We start from the raw sequence: 22,829 nt of genomic DNA, 5'->3' as shown, positions 1-22,829 counted from the left end.
TAAAGTCATACTTAATTTTAATGGCAACATATTTAACGGATTGACACACGCGTGTGGTCGCTTATCTACATTATTTCAATGCAATCACGTGTGTTTCGTTATCGAATTAATTTGCATCAAAATTTTCTCCAATCTCTAAAATTGATCTCATGCGTACAACACCGAAAAACGCAATATCCCATATTTTCAAAACTCGATCGAAGGAATGTGATAAAACAGCGCAAACCGGATATGAGCGCACTGTCAGATCGACGCAAGTTGCTCAGTTTTTTACACTACTACCAATTACCACACTTTAGAATTAGAATGTAAATGTCACTTCTGAGACATAATGATCTTTGAATAGTATCGAACGGTGAAAGGAACGTTATTATCATAATAGTCGAGGCAGGAGTTGAACATTATAGAACTTTTTATAAACAATAGTGCGCGACGAATTGCGAATCAATATGGCGATAAGATAGCGCACGCACACACACATATGCACACAAGGAGCAAAGGACGGTTCGGCTCATGAAAGGATTTCCGTACGGCGGCCATTTTGCAGGACACTCACGCGCACGTGCGCGAACGAGAGCGCATTTCGCGCTCCTTTCCGAGAACTTTGACAAACTTTTGGAAAATGGAGATACGCGCTGTCAAGGCAGACACGAGTCAACGCCACAAAGCGCAGAACAAAACTGTCGTTGCTCCACGGCGCTGCGATACGCGCCGGACAGAGAGGGACGCAGATATATGTATCGCAGTACGCGCGAGCAGGACGGCAAGATAATAATACAATTAACCCTCTCGCGCCTGGACGTGTAAAATACATATATTATGCTAATGCAGTGGAGACGCGACGTCTAGGTGCGACAAAAGAAAACGACACAAAAAATATTCATAAAGAATGTAAGTCATAAAATGTTTGAATTACAATATTAAAATCTTAACAATGACAGTCGTCAAAGTGAAAACATGTTTTTTTATTATTGTTATTTGGAATGAACGTGGCAATGGAGTTACAGATTCGTCACTATATTATTTATTATTATATAGTCACGCCGATGCTGTTAAAGTTTGTTTAGGCAGGATATGGTTTCACGCAACATTTTTATTTGTTATAAAACTATCTGCGGTTGTCTAACAATCAATTGAAAATTTTGCAGGTTCCAATAAAAAACAAAAAACAAAACAAATCCATATATAAATCCACTTACGATACATATCCAGCGTCTCATCTTATGATTTTGAAAAAAGGAAGTAATACTACTACCGCGAATAAAATTATTAAAGCTTACTATGTGAATATAACTATAAATATATCGAATAAAAAGATATTCCTCGTAATTTACTAACACATTAAACTACATAATAATAGCATTATATATCTAACTATCAGACGTGACGAAAATAAATATTTTGTCAAAAAAACAGGAGTGACTTTACTTCACAAACGTCACTCCATTATTTTTGGTAAGTTATTTTTTCCTTTCAGTTTTATATTATATTTTTAAACCCTTATAATTTTAGAATAATAAATGAATGGTTTAAAATTTTAATAAAAGCAAACTGTTGAAGATTTAGATGTCGTATGCTTAAAATACGTTTCACAGCAAAATAAAACAGTTTTTATGTTAACAAATGAGTTTCAATTGAATATTATTTTGCACTATAACCAAACAAAAGGTGCGGTCGACACAAGAGATAAAATAAAATATATATATTTGTGTGTAAGGTTGACAAGGGAATTATGGCCTTTTAAATTATTTATTAGAATACTGGATAAATCACAGATTCGGCACAGAGGATTTGATTAAATACCGACACAAAATTTAGATACTACAGTTGTGGATGTGGAGTTTATTAAATAAATTATGAAAATTAAGGCTGTGTTTTTAATAGGCTTGAATATAATTCGCTACAACTAATATCATGATGTTGAGAAAGAAAAAAATATATATTTATTAGTTTGAGTTTTACGCGGTTAAAAAACTTATACATCTGGAACCTCTCCCACTGCCCATGTAGTGTGTTCTAAGTTGATTGTAAGAGCGCACGTGTTTACTTTATAGATACTTAAAAACGTTAAAAAGTACATGTAAATACTATTCGATCATTTTACTACAAGTTTTGTTCTATAAACGTATTCTTGAAACGTATCTAGCGTGTAAATCGAGGAATGAGTTAACATACTACTTTTCCAATACAATAGCAACATTCACTATTTTTTAATTTGCATATATTTGTATAAATTACATGGTTATTATATAAAATAAAAAATACATGTGCCTGTTTGACACAATAACTTGTCATGGCTATGTTATTTTCAACTTTTAAGTTGAAAGTTGAAAGTTGAACTGAACAGCAACGTACTGACGATCGATTACGTGCTACTGTAATACGTGAGGACAAGAGGCTAAAATTTTGTAAATAAATTTGTGATAATAGGAGGTATAACATTAATTATAATGAATAAATAATGAGTTTCAAGCTATTCCGGACAAAGCTGGGTAATACATAATAAAGCTACACTAGTATTTAATAATATGTAATTGCTAATATATATAAATATGTATCTTTAAAGGTTACACCATCGTTTATAATAATAAAAAAAATAATTAGGAAGCTCTGTTCTTGCACAGTACATAAAAGTGAAAGGTGGAGATTGTTGAAAATACTTTATCAAACAAATAAGCTAAAAAAATATTTTAATAGTTTCTATCACAATATTTAACATTGCCATATTTAAAAAAATATTTTTGGGATAGATTTGAGACTGTTTTTTCTAGATTTTATTTTAAGAATAACTACATGAAACTGAATGTATTATTTATTTATTTTGCTACATTAAATCCGATGAAACCATTTATGAAAAACATTACATTTATATAATTCAGCTTGTGCTGTTATTGATTTTTCGTTCAAAAAGCAATAGTCAACAATAATTTGCAAACAAATTTTAACACAAATAGAGCCGCGTCAAAAAACTATAATACAATCTGTCCCTTTGAATACTAATATTTATTGTGAAAGTACTACTTAGAAATTGGATGCTTTTGAAGGCAATGTTCCGCTTCTTTTATTTTTTGTATGTATATAAAAAAGGCTAGAGGAACTTAGGGGAATATTTTACGGAGATGTTAATTTGTATAATAACATTCCCAGAACAATCCTCAAAAATAAAAATGTAGTGGGTTTCCACAATGGAATAAAGAAACACCTTCGTGCATTAAGAATTAAATTATATTATTGAAGTCTTTATTAAATTCTGGTATACGTTTTAAATATATTTGTTTAGTGTATAAACGATTAGCTATATTAGCATCAAATAAAAATAAAATAAACGCATATTCTCATCCTCAAAAATTTAATCGAGTAGAAAAATACATGTCCATTGCCGAGATATTTTGACGTCATATTTTATTATACAAATAGTATTTTCCTTATTCATTGACGATGGTTATTCGAGTGAATATGTGTTTTTTTTGTGAAAGTGTATTAGTTTTTAGCATTAACAGAGTGAAAAGAAACTAAAAACAACGAATATCATACTGAAACGCGGGCGACTGCAAATAGCTTTGCGGTCGATTGGTCGATCGCGATCGACGTACGTTGTTTTTTATTGTATTTTTAATGAAAGCTTATTAATTGAGCCATTTCGTTATGATTACAAATATGTGTATTAAATTGAATAATTTATAAAACAATGCGCTTTATCTACAGACAAGAATACCATAGTCGCCATTCAGGGAATATTTTTGTTAGAAACCGTACCAAATGAATTAATGCATCGATATATGAAAAAAGCAGACATGTGATGTATTAACTTTATCGGTAGATAATAATATTAATCAATGAATACACATGGTGTAATATCAGATACGGTTTAATATGGATTGATAATTTGAGTATTTATGAAAAAATACTGTTATGATATAATAACTTATGTTTTATAAATAATGTTACTAAAATAAAAAGTGGGTTCACGTAAGATTCGAACCTAGGACCTTAAAGTTATAAGCAATCGCTCTTGTATGCCATGTTCCCTATTTTTACTAATCACTAATTCTAACCTTAGTGATAACAATAATTAATTCGCATGTATACACACGTCCAAGCCAGATGCTATAGCTGTTCGCACGAAAGCACATTATTTATAAATAAATAAAAACACGTTTCCCATAAACGCTTCCGGCATATGCGTTTCCCTGAATCAAAACACCGAATACCAATCGGGCGGAACGTAGAAACTAATGTTTATAAATATGGATTCTTCCGTTATCCAAGGGTTACTTGCGGCTAGCCAGTCTCTGGCAAAAAAGGAAGGCATTAACTGGCAAGAGAGAAACGAGCCTACCGTACAGTTCACGGGATAGACAGAGACAGATGTTGGGAGACGTTGTTCGGAGAGGCGAAAGAGCAATGGCAGCCGGTCAACGCAGCATCCTGAGCTTCACGTTGTTTATAACGACGCATCCCTATGTGGGTTACGTGTCCGATTCTTTTTAATTTTATTCTACACAAAAAGAGTGGGAGATAACGAGCGTCATTGTGGTTGTATTTCCTCATAGACAAAAGATGATCTCGAGGCCAATTTCTTTACATTTATAGGAAGCCATGTTCCACGCATTTTTTACGTTGTAATTTATTAGCATATCAGACGTAATAAATATCAGAATCTACGGTGTGAAGAGTGGGAAGGTCAAGTTTTGGTTGTATTATAGAATGCCTCGGCGATGACGGTCACGATCCGCGGATGGATGAATCATCGTGGGTTTCTCGAGAAAGACAGTCATTTATGCGAGTCTGTAATGTTATACGTAGTAAATTCGGTCAACAGAGTTCCCCGTTGTCGATTTAAGTTTTAAGATAACGAGTTTGACGTAATGAAGTTGCGGTTTAGATAGAAAGTAAAAAAATATGCAATATTCACATTCATAAACATCCATATTCAAGAGGTTAGTAAATGTATACGGCCCGGAATATCAATTGTACTTGGAATATGAACAATTGTACAATGAAAAACTTCGAGTGAATTGAATCAGTAAAACTGACGGTAGTAAGTAGAAATGATTAACAAACAACTTGATTTGATTGATCATAATGGGCAATGGAAGTCTTTATCTTATAAGAAAGGTTTGATTTGGTCGAGTTAAAAATTAAATAATTACACAAGGTCGTTCGTTATCAGAATACGACTCTAACACAGCATATTGCATATGATTTTAATCAAACCACCGTATAATTGTCGTAAATTACATGAAGAGCGTAGGCGAAATAACAACACAGGATCCATCACATGGTGGAGCACACTATCGGGATTGAGTTTTTTACTATCTCAACACGGCAGGTTTCAACGGTGGGACACCACACCTGTCTTAAAGAGCCAGGTGCGAGTTCACATGCTTCGGAAGGCAGACGGCATACATCCAGGGACACAGGATGGTGACTTAGCAGTTGCTTGTAACGTGAATTTATATGATGTGGTAGCGAGAACAAAGATTCCGAGAAGTCTTGATGCAATAATAATGATTAAGCAGTGGTGACTTATAGCAGCTACGCCTATCTTGACAAAGGGTTGAGTGGTAGACATCGGATCAATCGAACGTTGAGCATTTAAACAGGGAATGTGCCCTGAAGTTTTTTTATGAGCCGACGTCAGCTCTTGCTCCAAATCTAGATAAAGCTAGAATGCGCTCGGATGCTTAGGACTTTTTTAAATTTATTTTTACTTACTTGAAACAAATTCGAGTAATAAACTAGAAGAGAATAAATAATATTTGGTGTTTTACATATATATTTGAATCCGTATTTAACTAATGCGTAGGTTTAAGTGAGTTGTGAATGAGATATTGAAGAGGTGTGAGATGCTTCTTAGGAAGATTTATTTACTAATATAAGAATATGTTAAAAAAAACCGTCTGTAATAGTAATATTGTTGTTACCAAACTATTAATAATATATGTATTTAGTCATTACTTTATAAATAGATATATTTCTAGAAAGAATGATGCAACCATGTGAATTCGATTTCGCGTAAAAGTAAACATATACACGGAACTCTTTTAAAATTAGGATTTTACCGTTCAATGATAAGAAAAATCATACAATGTATTCTTATGGAAAGTTAATAGTAAACACCATAGTTTTATGGAGCTGTTATCTGATTTTAACTTTAACTTTATTTTGGTTCTCAAACTATGTTTTTTTTTATTATTAAAATAACTATAACTTGTAAACTAGTTTGAACACAAAAAAATAATTGATAAGGTGTATCTTCATGATTTGATTTTTTTTTATATTTTCCAAATTTCTGTTCCATAATTAAAAATAATTTTTAAAAAATGGGAAGATACACGACTTAAAATTTACACAAACTTCAAAAATATGATTTAAATCAAAAATTAATTGATGATTTAACTTTAAAAAAAAAATTCTAAATACATATAACTAGATGTTGTTGAGAGCTAATTAGGTGTAATTTTTCCACAATACGAAAAACCTTTTAGTTATACATATAAAAAATATTTTAATATTTTTTTTTAAATACGTGCATATAATCGATTAACTTTAAAAGTAATTAACACTGGTAAAACAAGTCATTACGACTAATTATAAATAATTAGCGATCTGAATTAAAATTTAATGCAAATAAATATGTAATTAGTTCAGGAGGGATATTTGTTTAATATTTACATGTACATTTACATCTGAAGGCGATTCATCGTAAAGAGTAGCTTTTATTTAATGCCAAAGCAATTTAAATCTATCTAAATAATTTAATTTATTTTTAGATATTTCTCATACTGTTATGCACAATTCGTATTGCTGTTGCAAAAAACAATATTTGTCTATTAAGATTAAAATTTGCAACAATGTATATATTATATTTAAAAAAAATCAGTATAAAAAGACTTGTATGTGTGAAAAGTAATATATAGCGACATCTATATTTTTTATATATAAATAAAATGGTTTGAGTCTCAGATAAATAATAAAAACTTTCTACAGATGTCTCAATTAAAAAGTAATAATTTTAATAAAATTATAAATAATCACACGTTATAAGTGATAAATGCAATTAAATAATTTTTTTAAGAAACTGGTGCTTCACTTTCTTTTCTTTTAATTTTTGATTTTTTCACACAGCTTTCGATTATGTGCGTGTGCTCTTTTTTATAATAACAATGCGCGTACAATGGTGATTATTATATCACAATTAAACATTACAACAGTTAAAACATAACGGCTATTTTAATTCGCGGTTACGGCGGAGTGGTCCATATGTATATTTCATTACATACGTCTCGAGAACGGTTATGTTATGATTGCGACGAATAATTGGCGAGATTCTGCTTTACAGATTATTTTTAGAGCCCACTAGAAAACCTGAGTGACTCTCGAGCGGACCCCCGCTGCGGAAGAATTCGAACCGATTTTAACACTTACCGGTGTCACTGCCCAAATACGTCGGAGCAGGCAGCTCGATTGTTAGAGGTCCTCCCGGAGAACCGGGAGGGCTGGAGAGCACTTCGGGAGACCAGCGACCCCCTGAGTATCGAGGGGGTCGCGCCCCGTAAGGCAGCGACAAGCATTTCAACTCACCTGCGGACAAGACAAGAAAAAACAATGTTAACACAAGAAAAACAATGTCGTACGCCAGAATAATAATGGTAAACACTTTCACCGAAGGGTCAACACGAGCGTTTAGTTGTTAAAACGAGCGAAAACATTAAAAACAGGAAGGAGTGTAAAACGTTACATACACTTTCACACTTTCGAATCGAGAGAGGGACTAAAGGTCGCAATGGTATTTTATGGTCATGCTTAACGTCCAAGTTACATTATAAAATGATTGCAATTTGATTCGGTATTTGAGTTTGATGAAACTATTTGACATGAAGTGAAACTACTGTTTTAAGTTGATGGATGAAATCCTAAAGTAGTTAGTAAACAAATATGAAACTTTGCTGAAACTATTAAGCCCAGAGGGTTGTGCTGTAAACTAAAAATAATGACCCCCGAATAACGAAACGTATGATTATTTAATTAAAGCAGTAAATTTGCAATGCCTTTGCTATGCGGTCATATAAAAAAACAGACGTCTTCGTTTACAAGGACATTTCGTTTCTAAGAAAAAAAATATATCATCATAAAATAATATTTTGCAACGGAGAATATGACTAATCGAGGATTCAATTATTGCTTAACATTAACAGCGTTGTCTTTGCGATTCATTAACCTATAACTGCTGCTGAGTGCTTTAAAATAGTATATTATTTATTTTGGTCAATTCACCACTAGTTAAAATTAAGTTTTTTCCGCAAAGACATGAGTTAGCGCTATTTGTAGTTTATACATTCATACATTGCTGCAAGATTTATCAGCAATGGAAAAAAGGAAAATTTTGTGTTTGAAAAAATATTAAATTCTTTGAAATAAATAAAAGGAACACAAGAAGGTCAGCGACAAACACACTGGATAGTGTGTATCTCCGCCGAACAAGTATATTATATAATATTTTACTGTGCAAAATTTTATTAGAAAATAACAAATAGATGTCGCCAGATGATCGAGAGCTTGGATTTTTCTCAATTCTAAGGGCGCACTGAATGAATTATATCAGAAATACATTTTAGTTAGAGTTTAAATAATTTGAAACAAACTTTTAAATAATTTGAAATCGTACAATTTAAAGATTTAACCCACTTCGTGCTTTTGTGCCGATTTGCGCCAACCCGAGTGTCGCTCGCGTTTTTCGACTTGTCAGCATAAACATTATATTTCTTTTACTTTTTTGTATTAAAATTAGTATTGTTTTTAAATTACTTAAAGTTATGTTACACATAAAAAATATTTTTTGTATTACTTTTTATGCATTTTTCATTACTTCTGTATTTTATTTTGATCCATATTTATTTTTATATTATGTATAAAATTGTAATATACAATAATAAAACAAAAAAACTAATGTTTTTAGTCACTTTTTTTAAAAGGTAAATAACCTGAGCATGAAATGATTAAAATATGTTAACATTACACATGCCTCTGTAAATTTTAGTAATAACAATTATTTTATGAATGACGCATATTTGCGTCATCGGCTCTTAACGAGGTTTTTCTACAAAAGATGCGTATTTAAGTTACATATGGGTAAAACTTAATAGGCCATAAAAAATGGGCTAAATATTTGTATCAATGAAATGCTTATAATTAAAACATAGTGTCTATTTCATTTACATGTTGATCAATGGAGCTAATTATAATAAAATGTAATTTTATTTACTATATGAGAAAGAGCTGTAAAACATTTTATAAATAATCTCTTTGTGATCCAAACTAACTTAATAACGAAAAAGAAAAAATATCGTACAAATATAATGTCTTCGTTCTAAAACTAATATTATCGTAGTCTATCTCGATTTCCAAGTTTTGTTCTTGTTTTATACTTATACATCTAGTAACCATATGTTAACCACAATTCTATACTAACAATTGTAAAATGAGACTTAATCTTTGACATTCATTAAACAGAGGCAATTTATTAATTAGTATAAGAGATACCCTGAAGTTAGTTGCGAGATAAATAATATATGTATAGTTTTAATGCATATTTACTTACATATATAATTTATTTTAATTTGAAATTATTTAGGGTTCTATATTTTATTTAATTTTAAGCAGGTAAGCGTTTGCTAGTGCATCTTGTAGTTAACATGTCACGGATTATTTTAATATAAATATTATCATGCGTAATGATTGCTTTTTTAAACTAAAAAAGTAGTTTTGACCAGTTCATAAAGGCAGCAAATTTAAAGGTCAGAATAAATATCAAATCGTTAAAAAAAAGTAGTATTCGATCAGAATAAAAATATAGGACGATCCGAATTAAAATACAAGATGATCGTGTGAATTAAAAAAATATTACAATATTTATAAATATAAATGCGCAACTATTTATTTTATAAATATCTTATAAAATATATTTCTCGCACCAAAACTGTTGGACAAGGTTATGTGCGGGCGAGCGTTATTCAGAACAGTGAACACCCCATGAATAATTCTCAACGAATTTATTTAATTGTAATTAGGACGCAAAAGTATTCACTGCGACGAATGAAGCGGGAATAACGACAGAGCGGCAGCGGAGAGCACCTTGATAATGACCATGTATTGTTATGCTGAACATATGACAACATAAAACTGACCTTGAGACTATAATATAAATACTGGCTATTTATTATAAATACTGACAAATGAACTGTAATAAATACTGACTGAACCATATAATATAAATTCCGCTTACATTCTGACGCATGTGTTATAAATTCCGACCCGAACTGTTGTAACGTGTTAGGCTCACGCCTATTATGATACGGAATGAGATTAAAATATCAAAAAAATAGAAGGATTTTAAAAACATATAATTTTTTGTGTAAGTATTTTTATGAAATAAATTTGTACGGGGTAATTGCGGATTTAGAAGAAGGGGGGGGGGTGGAATTTAGACATTTCATCTCACATTGAAATATAAAGGTTATTAAAAACTATACTGCTACAATGAATAAATGTTGTTTGAAGCACGAAAAAGACAAAAAAAAAACATAAAATAGACGATGGAGCTCTGGCAAGAGCCATTGCTTGTGAATTCAAGGTCGTGGGTTCGAATCTCACATTGACCTACGATTTTTTTTATTGTTTTTATCGCGTTTAGAATATCAGAGTTGATGATTATTGTTAATTACAATTCCAATCGATCAAACATGTTTTAATAATATAGCTCATCTGAGTATTAAAGCTAAAGGTTTCTTTGAACATTTACTGAAGTTATTTATTTTTTAACATTAAGAATTTAATAAAGTGATACCATACAAAGATTATTGTTTGATACAACACCACAGCAATCTGACATAAGGCATTTTTCTTTAATAACGCCCAGATTTTCTCGATACCCCCAAATCCGCCAATCTCGTCTCGCTAACCGAAAAAAATTCAGATCGCCAACCCCAATTTGGCGATATGCGTTCACATCCTACACATTTTTTATACAACCGACGTGATTCGGCAACGTAACTTTATGTCGATCTTTATCGCCATCCCGCATGCTACGTTTCCGTGAACAATATCCAGGTGGCAGGTTGTACTTCGACCACTTTGAGCGGTAGGGTCGTAGAGCTGCCACCACACGCGATCTTGCATAAATTTACTACAACAATCCTAATGCCTTCTTTTGGGAGCTTTGCAAGCTAGCAACTGTTATATTGCATGATGCAAATTTTGCATACCCAAGAAAAACGGTATTGAATGCCCGGCAAACACCAACGGTTCGAACGGTTCGTTAGATAGCTCTCTGCATCAACCCGTTACATTTTACAATTAACCAAGAAACCATCTACTACCATCGTAGTGTAATAGTTACATATACTAGTACTCCGGTCGACCGATTACGGTGGATTATGCAAAAATTAAGTTCACTACACACAGAAAAGCAGGTGGCTCGTTTGCCATCACGGATCGATAAGCACGCTGTTGTTAAAGGTAGCCTCGTTTGTTGTTAGTTCTGCGATTGTCACCTCGGTTATTTCAATTCTAGTTAACCAAACTAATACAAACACATGTATAGATACGAATGCGACACATGTTCAGGAATATCTGTCTGTTTATGGATATTTTATGTTTCAAAGAATAAGAAGCTTTTAAATAATCATCCTTATATTCAGGTACTTCTAAAAATACTTTATACGCTGATCCTTTGTATACGAGTACTAATAAAAATCAGTAAGATTACTGTGTACTAAAACCTTTCTGTCCCATATATTTCTGCACTTTCATTTATTTACTACATTGTGGGAAAAAATATTTTTTTAAAATACGGGCGGTAGAACTTTTTTCTTTTAGAACAATAAGTCTAAAAACTCATCGTCTTTGATTGACCGCTTCTAGATGCCAACATTTTTATACCAGGGTTCAGAGCACCACTCACCAATTTATTTCAATGAAATATATTCCTATATTATACATTATTTTTTGTCAGTTACGATTTTTCAAATGAACCTTATAAAAAAGGAGTGCGTAGAAAACTGTAAATTTGTTTAAAATGTGAGATATTTTTTCTAAAAACAGCACATTAATTATTTATTTTAGAACATATCAATAACTTTAAAATTTATATTTTTACTGATGAGTCACCCCTTACCGATGATTTTTTTAAATTATTAATATACAATATATTAGTCTCATAAATATTATAATTGACTATAAAAAAATCTATACATGCTATAAAATAACAATCAGTGCATAATTTTAAATAAAAACCTGTGACAAAAAAAAATATCAATTGGAATATTACAAAAATCTTTATCCGCATGTTATAAAAGTAACTATAACAAATTATACTAATTACTGCTGTTAATTGGGAAGCACGTTGGGATTCAGGTGGGTGTCAGGTAACACAGAAGAAGTTCCAGTAGGAACATGTAAAAAAAACAATTACGATCAAAAATCCAATTACACCCAAAAATGTTCATAATGTGAAGTGGCGGTTATTGGTGGTCGATCACGAAACATCCTTCTTTCAATCGGTACTTTCAGAAAGACTCGAAACCAAGTGGAGCACCGCCGACCATCGAGATCGAAAAAGCAGTAGCTTCCCTCTTCACGCCTGCATTGATACAGCTGCGTATACTGACTCAAAATTGTTTCACAACAATCATTTATAACGAAATAACTTTGTCTTTTATAAAAATAAACACAGTCGCAGCCAGGTCAGAACAAAGATAATGACGATAAACTGCTTCACGAAGGCGTGACACGGATTACTAAAAAGAGGTAGAAGCAAAAAATGATATTCCGAATAAAGAAGTATCTCTTTGTAGACATATTGTCATGAAATAAATTTTGGAAAAATAATTATTGACATATCTTTATTTAGTTGAAGTATAAGACATTATTGTGATATTTTTTGCTACTAAGGAAATATATTTAAAGAATAATTAGACTATTGAAGTATTAAAATAACTCGTCCTTCTTTGTTTTTTAGTACAATTCCATATTCATAATCAAAGCCCCAAACCTCCATCCGTCCACTGGCGATTCATGCGTGAATCCATCCACTGCTTTGTCGGACCAAACTGAAGAGTTCCGGCGGAAGAAGCGACACAGGAAACCGATCGTTCGGCCATTGTGTGCTTTGGATGAAAAAACCTGCATACCTCAACAGGGAGACTCATTATGGCCATTAATCGGGTCGAATGCCATAAAAATATGCCCACCAATCTCGTGGCATTATCAAAAGGAGCGGCGGCGAAAGATCTCAAATGCCACCGGTGGGAATTAAATGCCACCTGAAACGCTTCGTTCAATTTGATAATAACTCGCCAACTATCCGAACTAGCTCGCGTTTATTTATTCAACATAATCTTTGCTCCGTTTCCGTTAAATTTAAGGGTAATTTAATTCAACCTAAAAGGGTTCCGCGGTCGAATTAAATCCGGAAGCGTCGTTCTGAGGTGCCGATTAACGCAGGTACGTTATGAGCCTTTTGTTGGAGTCGAATTTATTTTATCGATTTAACATACATAAATTTAGGTTTTCGTATTTTTTAAAAACCCTCGAAGGGAAAGCGTATTCGGGCAAAGAAAAATATCTTGGTGTAATATTTTTTTGGTATAATGGCCTCGAAAACGTAATTGGATTTGATGTAATTTCGTTTACAGTAAAATGACAAAGGAACAGGAAAGGGTATCGTTATTGATCAAAGATTTAGAGAGAATCTTTTATATTTTTTTACACATGTAATAAATTATATATCGATTGAAAAAATACAACTTATCATGAGTTGTTTACTGTTAGTAGAAAATTATAATAAGTATTATACCCAGTGATGATAATCAATGGAAATTGAAAATTTTAATTAATAAGTTTTTATTATCATGATAAGTAACTTAAAAATAATTAAGTTATGTAATAATACATACAATCATAAACATCTAGTTGTTTTGTAGTACTATATTATATATTATATATTATTTTCGAGCAACAATTTTGTCGAATAAACATTAAATTTATATTTTAGTATATGAAATGTAATGCATATGTATAAGTATCTGCGAAATTTGCAGATATCTAAATACGTTTAGTACTGTGGGGACCACACACACTTTATATGCGGGAGACGAAAATCTTCGTTTCACTGCGTAAAGAAAATTTTTTTTTTTTATATATTCTGTTCATGTTTATATTATATTTTATATGTATGTTTGTATTTAAATTTATTTAGTGTATAAACAATTATTTATATTAGATAAATAAATTAATAAAATAATAAAAACTATAATATTTTTGTACTACATAAAAATCGGTTAAAATAATAATACCGAAACATGGGAATTTTGATTAAGTCAATATTGATATTTAGGTAATTAAATCTCCGTTGATAACGACGGAGTTTTCAATAATTAAATACCAGTATTGGGTCAATAGAAATATTAACAACACACGCTATATAAACGCCTTACAGCAGGGTAGAAATTAACACAAATCAATATAGCTCAGCGATAAACTAAAATTAAAGGCATGGCGAGATGGGGGGTGACTCATTTTAATTTTGGGTTTCTAGAAACTAAATCCCTCTACTCGTCAAGTGATATGCGTTAACAGTCATCTAAAGTAAAAAGGCAACTTAGTGCTTAATATTATAGTAATGAAATTTATCTTTGTATGAAAAAATAATCATTTTGTGGCACGTCGACAATAGTTTAAAATAAAACATTGACAAATAATTGTAAACATTGATAAACGGAGTGATACCGCTTCGACTTAACAAGTGCACATTCGTCAGTGAATAAAATATAACTGTTCTCTAGATGTGAGTTGTTTGTTTACGCAAAAGGCGACTTTTACAGGCCGCATTTTTATTATGTCAGTAAAGCCTTTGAATATTTGCTCAATTAAAATAAACTATATCCTAAGTTGTGAGTTATATACCAAAATTAAAGCACATTCATGCTATAATTTTGGTACATTCCACACACGAGTTAAATTTAGTCTCACAGCGTATCGATAGCCCGTAATCCAATACCACAATTATCCACGTTTTCGCACACGGACCAAAGAGTCCATTAACCGTGGATCACTACCATAATACAATTAGACGAACGGTCGCCGGTTCCGGTTGCGGTTTCTGCGTTTTGCTCTCGGCAACGAGACGAAATGCGATAGCACATGTACATATTATATGTAAACCCAGTACAGTAACGAACCGTTTTCGGCTAGCCACTGTTCCACTTCGCGAAGCAAGCCTTCCCAGGTGAGTCCAGAGATGTCTTCCAGAGGCGGCACACTATCCCAGTCGGTGCTTCTCCAAGTGCCGTCGGAATCTCCATCACAATCGGTGTCGCCCTCTCCCTTGAGACAAGCGTGAAGACTCCTCGACAGTCTCCTCTCCACACTCATGGTAACTTATAGGAAACACGATTGTCTCTCGGGACATTTGTTTATTGAAAGCACTGATTTTTAACACTCACTGTAGGTATGTACGTCCTGAAAATGGAACACCGAAATAAGGACTGCGCTCAGACGCGAATCTCAGACTGTGCTGCCGCTATTTCAGTCCTAAGGACTAAGGACTGAATCATCGTGTTCAGAATGAAGCGCATTCGAGTGTATGATCTCACTGTGTGGTTATAATTCAACGTATAGCTTATTTCAGATTTTTTATATAAATATTGTTCTCTTAATTTTTTTAGTGGTCTATATATTATATAATAATATGTTTATTCTAGGAGTCATACATTTAAACAACTCAAGAAATTATTTTAGATGCAAGAAAATGAGATGCTTCGTATCAACAAAAAAAATGCTTTTACGCCTTCTAAGAACAGTTCTGATTGTTTATCAGCGGTATCTACTATGACCGAAATTCACAGAATTTCGTCGCTGACATCGAAATGACGTCCTTGATAAAAAAAGTATGTAATAATAAATTATGCATTTTACTTTTGACGCCCTCACTGATAATTCATTCGCACAGCATCATGTTATGCTTATTTAATTAAATTTAAAAAATATGAAAATAATAAAACAATTGTTATTAAGCAATAATAATTCACAGATTTTTTTGCACTAATTTGTTAAATAAATTAATATCGGGAAAAAATAGGAATATATTCGAATACTTTACCCATTTTTTTTATTCAATATTCGAATACTTTAAAACTACAAATAATTGAGAACACGGAAACCTGAGAAATTGTGCATTTTTTATTTAAAATGCTAGTTTTTATAAAATGTATTAATAATTCTCAAGTTAAAAACTAAATACAGCTTTATATTTATTTACGCCGCGTAGTTTTTTTTATTAATTTATACGAAGCACTAGAATCGTACTCCTAATTATACATTTTTTTATATTAAATAACTGCCATCATGAACTAGGCCGCGCAATGTTATTTTTTTAGTTGTTCATCGAAATTAAATTATTGTTACAATACATACTATTATAAATCAGGACTAGGGTTCTCAATCGAATATTCGAATTATTCGCCCAATTTTCAACTACATGAATATTCAAATAATCAATCGAATATTCTCTAAAATGCAAGGTCTTTTATGCGTCTTTATTTTGTTTCAAAATGAAATGCTTTTTCTTAATAAAAAATTGTCTCGGGCCTGCAAAAAATATTTATCGGTGGTATCTACTAGGACCGAAATTTTATTTTAATTTTTTAATTTTAAATTATTGCCATTATGAACTAAACCACGTAGTGATAATTTTTTTATTTATTTTATAGATGTTTATTAAAATCTAATTGTTATTACAAAAAATACTATTATGAATTAGGACGCATTTTCGAAAATGTTAATTTTTTTTCAAGAAACAGCGCATTTTTACAAAAATTTTATGACTAAATAAAACATAACTTTCATTTTTAAAGGATTTTTTTTATTACAGGCAAAGAGAGATCGAATCGAGTTGTTCAATCTAATCTATAGCTAACCGAGTCACAATTGAATAAACCGTTTAAAAATCTACAGTTTCACTCGTTGTATTATATATTAAAGTTATATAAAATTATCGTTAAATTGACAGAATATGAGTACTTTTTATACCATTTAAACTTTCTATATAGGAACTGCCTAGTAGTGGTTTTATAAAATTACATTATTACGAGAGTCACTTTCTATCAAGTCAAGCATATTTATTGTCATAAACGCTAATGACAAAAAGACAATTTTAGCAGAAAAATAATCTTGAAGCAATATGTAAGTAATATATAATTTGCGTATCAATACAACCATCTGTAGCAGATTTTTTGACAGGTGTTTTCAATGGAAATGGGAATGAATGCTCATTTGAAGAATAGCTTAAAGAAGTTTCTTATCAATGAGATTATTTGAAGCAGGTACTTTTTAAGTAGGATATATTTATCTACCTGTTCTTTAGAATTGTAAGATCTTCTCAAAACAACCGTTGAGATTATCGTAATCCAGATACGTTCAGATATTTTTTCGCAGTACATTAACCTTTACAAGCAACAGGTATTGGTTTTAAGATACAAATATAATAACTCGGACGTTCGCCAGCTGCCATTGTGCCGTTGCACTTTTGCAAAACACGCGAACCGAGACCGAAAATATTCCAACCACGCATTGTCACATCACGACACTATGATGATGGAAGGAATAGGTTTTTATGTCTGAGTCTATTCATATTCTGAAGACAGGCGTGGCGAACGTGCCTCACAATATCTGGCGCACGGGTTTCTTGCCTTTGCCGACTAATGCATGCCGAGAGGAACACTTGATCTGTTAACCCAGTGGAGGGACCGCTCCCATGTGGGTCAACAGAGCCGGCAACTTACATGCATGTGCGACAATAGAACAACACGTCTAGGTATACATATATCTACTTGTGTTCGGATGACGAAACGCAGCCGAGCAGCTAAATACATTTACTAAAACGCAAGGCAAACATTGGCGATTATCGACACTATTTGTCATGCTTGTAGGAAGTATGTGTGATAATTCGCATTCTTATCATATACATACATGTATGCATGCATAATACGAAAAGTTGCAGCGAATCGCGTTTGCGAATGCACGCGTCGCCACATCGGCGAAAGTGAGTCGAATTCGCAATTAGCAAATTGATATGCAAGTGAAATGCATAATTAAAACGTCGGTCGCTAACTACAATTCTGGTTTGATTGATTTTTATACAATTCTACTTTGGATCGATGCCATCGTCTGACCCAAAGTCATTGCCTTTGGTTTCGAATTGCTTGAACCCTCGATGGGATATTATATGTATGTACATATACATACATAATATGGCTCAAAGTACTGAGAGGAAGAGAAGTATGGTTTCGGATGACATTATGTTGTTCTAAAAGAGAAAAGACAACAAGCGTCTCGATTAAAGAGTAGCTGGGTATTTATAAAAATAAGAGTAGCATCCGCCAATCGATGATAATTTTGATTAACAAAACGTTTAAAGTCGATGATATATTTTTAAATTTACTTTTATCGCGATTGAGACTTACTGCTCGATATTTCGGCAATGATAGACCTGGCATGATCACAAATTCTTGTCGTTTTCTATACAATTTGTGATAATGGCAGCTCTATAGGAACAATAAGTCTCAAGAAGCAAAGAAATAAGGAAAAATAAACAACAGCACCAGCTGAATTACACAAATTTAATGTTTTTATAGAATGTATTATCGATAATTTGCCTTTCATTAGGTCAAGTCCATAAAACAAACTAAGCCAGCTCATCTCTCAGGGGAAAATAAGTGGAAGAATAAGTACCGACAGACATTGCATTATGCGATATTACACTATGTTTTAAAAATATAAGATCTAATATCTAAATATGAGATTAAAACCAGAATTCTCGTGTTACTTTTGCGGAAACTGAATTGGTGGTCAATTTTCTAGTATATACTGTCATAAAAATATCTTTAATTAGTGGCTAATTAAACCTATCGTTTAATACCGGTAAATATGTTATAAGAAGCATAACAGTGCAGTGTAAAATTAAAAGGAAACGTTGAGGTTTAATTGACCGTGCAGTGCTAATGTTTTTATATAATTAACTTACATATAAACCATCATTTTACTTTTGAAAAACGCTTAGGTTTAATTGGCCGTAGTAAATTCGCAAACTACGGTTTTCTCAAGAAAGTGTGAAGGTGTATTTATTTATCCTACGAAAATCTTATGTTTCCTTCTGTGCAACAAAGAAAATTTTATAACCTTTGGAACCGGATTTTAAATAATACGTAAGATATACATAAATATGGTTTAGGTTGATTCATATGAAGTGTCTATTTTTTAGTGAGATAAAAAACACTATATACAATTTAAATTTAGAAAATATAATTTATTTACAAAAATGGTCTTTTGCTGACGTCAAATGCTATAAATATTACTATGATTATTAAAATGAGTAAATATTTAATATGCGGGTTGAGAAAAATATTATAATTCTAATTCATTTGGATTCAACTCGTTACCGAGCCTTCCCACTGCGACGGCGCCCACATGATTTTATTGCTTTTGACGTGAATTTTTGACTTCTGAGAAGTGATAATTGTCTTTGAGCCCTCCTATTGACCAAAATTCAGTTCGAATATACTTTAATCAATACTCTCATATCAGAAGTCCATAGAAATATCGGTAAGGATAGCTTCATGTTTTTAAAACATAGTGTAATGTCATGTGGGGGGGGGGGAAAGTCAGTGGTAGTTTTTAAAATTTAAAGTATTTTATTAAATACCAAATTCAAGGGGGGGGGGGCAAATGCTCTTACTTCCTCCTCCAAATGACGTCTCTGACATGTTCAAATGGGGAGGGGGAAAAATACCCCACCAACCCCCCACATGAGATATATAAATTATTTTAATTGCAAAAATCAGTGCCATTCAAACGACGTCATTTCAGATTTTCCAGGGAGGAGGGGGGGGGAGAAGACAAAAATTAGTCAGTCAGTGGTAGTTTTTTTTTAATATTTCGAGCTCATTAAAATTCATAGTATTGTATTAAATGACTTGCATTTTTCAATGGGGGGGGGGGGAGGAATGATGTCCCTGGCATGATATATATTTTTTAATTGCAAAAATTAATCGGCATCCAGCCTATTTTTATGTTATACAAGCCCTTGAAAAGTATTTAACACTTGAAATATATTCCAAAAATCAGTTCCATTGAGGTGACGTATTACGAAAAGTTACTTTGGAACATAAACGGTTAAGAATATATTTTTGACGAGGCACTGCTCCACCTAATAAGCCGCGATGCTGCTACTGATCATAAAAAGTAGAAGCTGTCAAAAATGAAAGCGAAAAATAAAAATCTAGGCGAAAATTGGAACCACATACTTGAAATAAAAAACCGGATCGAGAAAGCCAGGACAACATTCACCCGAATAAAGAAGGTTATTTGCAGGCACGACTTGAACTTGTTTTTAAAAATGATAATGGCAAGATGTTATGTTTTTTTCTGTTCTTCTATACAGAGTGGAAGTATGGACTGTCACAGGAAAGGCGATAGAGGCCTTCGAAATGTAGATTTACAGACGCGTGCTTTTTATCAGTTGAATGAACAAAGTAAAACATGCGGAAGAAATTTGAAATTTTAACTATTACGGCTTAAAAAGATGCCAAGGAAGAAGAACATTGACTGAAACACTTATGACAAAGGTTCAGAAAGAGCATTTTTTTCTTATATAGGACAGCAATGAACGAAATACATATAACTAATAAATATAAAGAGTCAAGCAAAGATGGTAGACTCAAATTGTGATGAGTTGACTGCTTGAATCGTAACGGTTAGACCACTGTAGTTCCAAATTTGAGGAACAAGCATAATGGATGCTGTATTGATAATGATAATGGGCATTTAAAATGTAAGAAGGGAATTCTATAGTTGTCTAGTTCTTAAGAAAGCGACACGATGGATCGTCTAAAGTCTAAACTAAAGAAAGAGGGAGGTCTTTCCTATGATGTGCGAAACTCTCAGAGGAGTTGAGAATTGGATACGAATCAATAAGCGGTGATTTGGCTATGATCCTCATTAACGCGTCATTGATAAGGACGAAGAAGTTAAGAATTTACAAGCTTAATTAAAATTATAAACTAGAGGAAACGACCTCTATTAACTCACGATACGCGTTGTTTTGAAGTGCACTTGATTACTAATGAGTATACTCAAGACCTTCAATTATAAAATGGCATCTATCGTGTGTTTCCAGTCAAATTTTGCATAAAATCATCTGTGTCTACATATGCTTCCGCTAAAATAGCTCAAGTCCTACACCAGAGTTGTGGATGTTTCAATTCGCGTCTAGGTGACGCATTTAGCGATCGTTGCGCAACTAGGAATTAATAGATTACATACACACGAGCTATGTTACTTATTATATGCAAGAATAAATAATTATCCGAACGCTGCGCTGCGCTACACAACGCTGAAAAGTGGGCGACTAAAAAGTGGGCGGCAGATCTGCCTTTAAATTCCTTTGCGAAACACCAACTCCGCAAGGACACTGTCCCTTTCGAAGACCGAGCGGTCAACGATCGTCAGTTATTTTTAATAAAAATGTGTAGTTATTGACGGATGCGTGTCGCGAACAAGACTTTTTTCTAAGCTTCGAGTGAAAACATTCTTAAAAAACTCGCACGCGATCGAAAGTGTTAATTGTGTGCAACGCGTTGATGGATGCATCTTTATCGTTTATCAAAGAAACGCGTCTCAACTGGTCCGCCTCTTCGAACTACCTGTGTGCATAGATAACAGGTATGTTTTTTTCTGGAAAGACAGAAAAAAGGAACAGGTAGTGAAGGTAGATCACGCTCGGAGCGACATTCTGAAGGTAGTACAAATACCACAATGGTACAAAACACCTGTATTATTTGAGTCGTTCGGTTTGTGCGTATTTCCGCTATTGTTAACCAATATGCATATGCTACAAGGCTGTTATTATCTTGTGTTGATAGTAGTTGCATCACTAGCGAGCGCTCGAATTGAGCAATTTAAGCTATTCGAAATGCAATCAGAGTAAATATGACTTTAGAGTTGGTACATTCCTAATTAAATAAAGAGAGCACAGAGTATATTCAAATAAAACATGAAAATTTAAAACACTTAATATACATATATAATACAAAACGACTGGTAATAAAGAATAATCTAAAGTGCACTAAGCATCTCCAATTTTATTTAGAAGTAGTAACATCATATCCAAATGTTATCAAGCGAGAGCTGCAGGACAGACAACGATTATAAAATGGTTCACACTACTTTATTCATGTTATCACTTAAAACGGATGTGAATGAAAGTAATACGTGTTAATGTAATATTATCTATGATCTACAGTTTTGCATGCAAATAATAGAAGCAATATGTTTTGGGTATATTTTCATAGAAATACAATTGCAGAGGGTCTTATATTAAATAATATAATCAAAAAGTCTATACAATCAATAGTGATACTACAGACATTTATAAAAATATATTACGATTCATAACGTATTTTAAATACAAAATTATATTTATCAGTAGATAGATGCTGTATTTCGATCAAATGTATATGAAACTTCGATCACTCGGCCAAGTTCTTTAGCCAGCATGATCCGCCATCTTGTTTCAAAATAGATCAAAATCTCCAAGAATCAGGTGGATTTCGGGGAGTAAATGTATTTTTATTTACTTGAACAATATGTTATAAAACGTTTATAAACAAATTTTTGAAACACCACCATTTTGAAAAAAAAAGTTTAGTTAATGCCATAAGAATTTAATGAATATTTGTATATAAAATCTCTAAAAAAAATATTTAAATTTT

General features: G+C 32.4%; 1 protein-coding gene across 27 annotated transcripts in view; it reads right to left on the bottom strand.

Moving 5' to 3' along the window:
* The window catches only part of raskol (Ras GTPase-activating protein raskol), a 196,343-nt gene that overhangs the window by 28,953 nt on the left and 144,561 nt on the right, over nt 1–22,829 (bottom strand). For 6 of the 27 annotated variants that reach the window (XM_088198391.1, XM_088198384.1, XM_088198390.1 and 3 more), the window contains exon 3: nt 7,432–7,587. The exons of 10 other annotated variants lie outside the window; for them this stretch is intronic. In XM_088198391.1, coding sequence (XP_088054517.1) covers nt 7,432–7,587 — 156 coding nt within the window. Of the gene's footprint in view, nt 1–531; nt 683–7,431; nt 7,588–15,242; nt 15,523–22,829 lie in introns of those variants that run through there. 11 more of the 27 variants (XM_088198393.1, XM_088198395.1, XM_088198392.1 and 8 more) reach the window with 6 other exon arrangements.

This window comes from Plectrocnemia conspersa, unplaced genomic scaffold (assembly GCF_051122295.1).
Source record: "Plectrocnemia conspersa isolate PC_06_02 unplaced genomic scaffold, ASM5112229v1 ptg000011l, whole genome shotgun sequence".
NCBI lineage: Eukaryota > Metazoa > Arthropoda > Insecta > Trichoptera > Polycentropodidae > Plectrocnemia > Plectrocnemia conspersa.
This window is presented reverse-complemented; position numbering and strand designations above follow the sequence as displayed.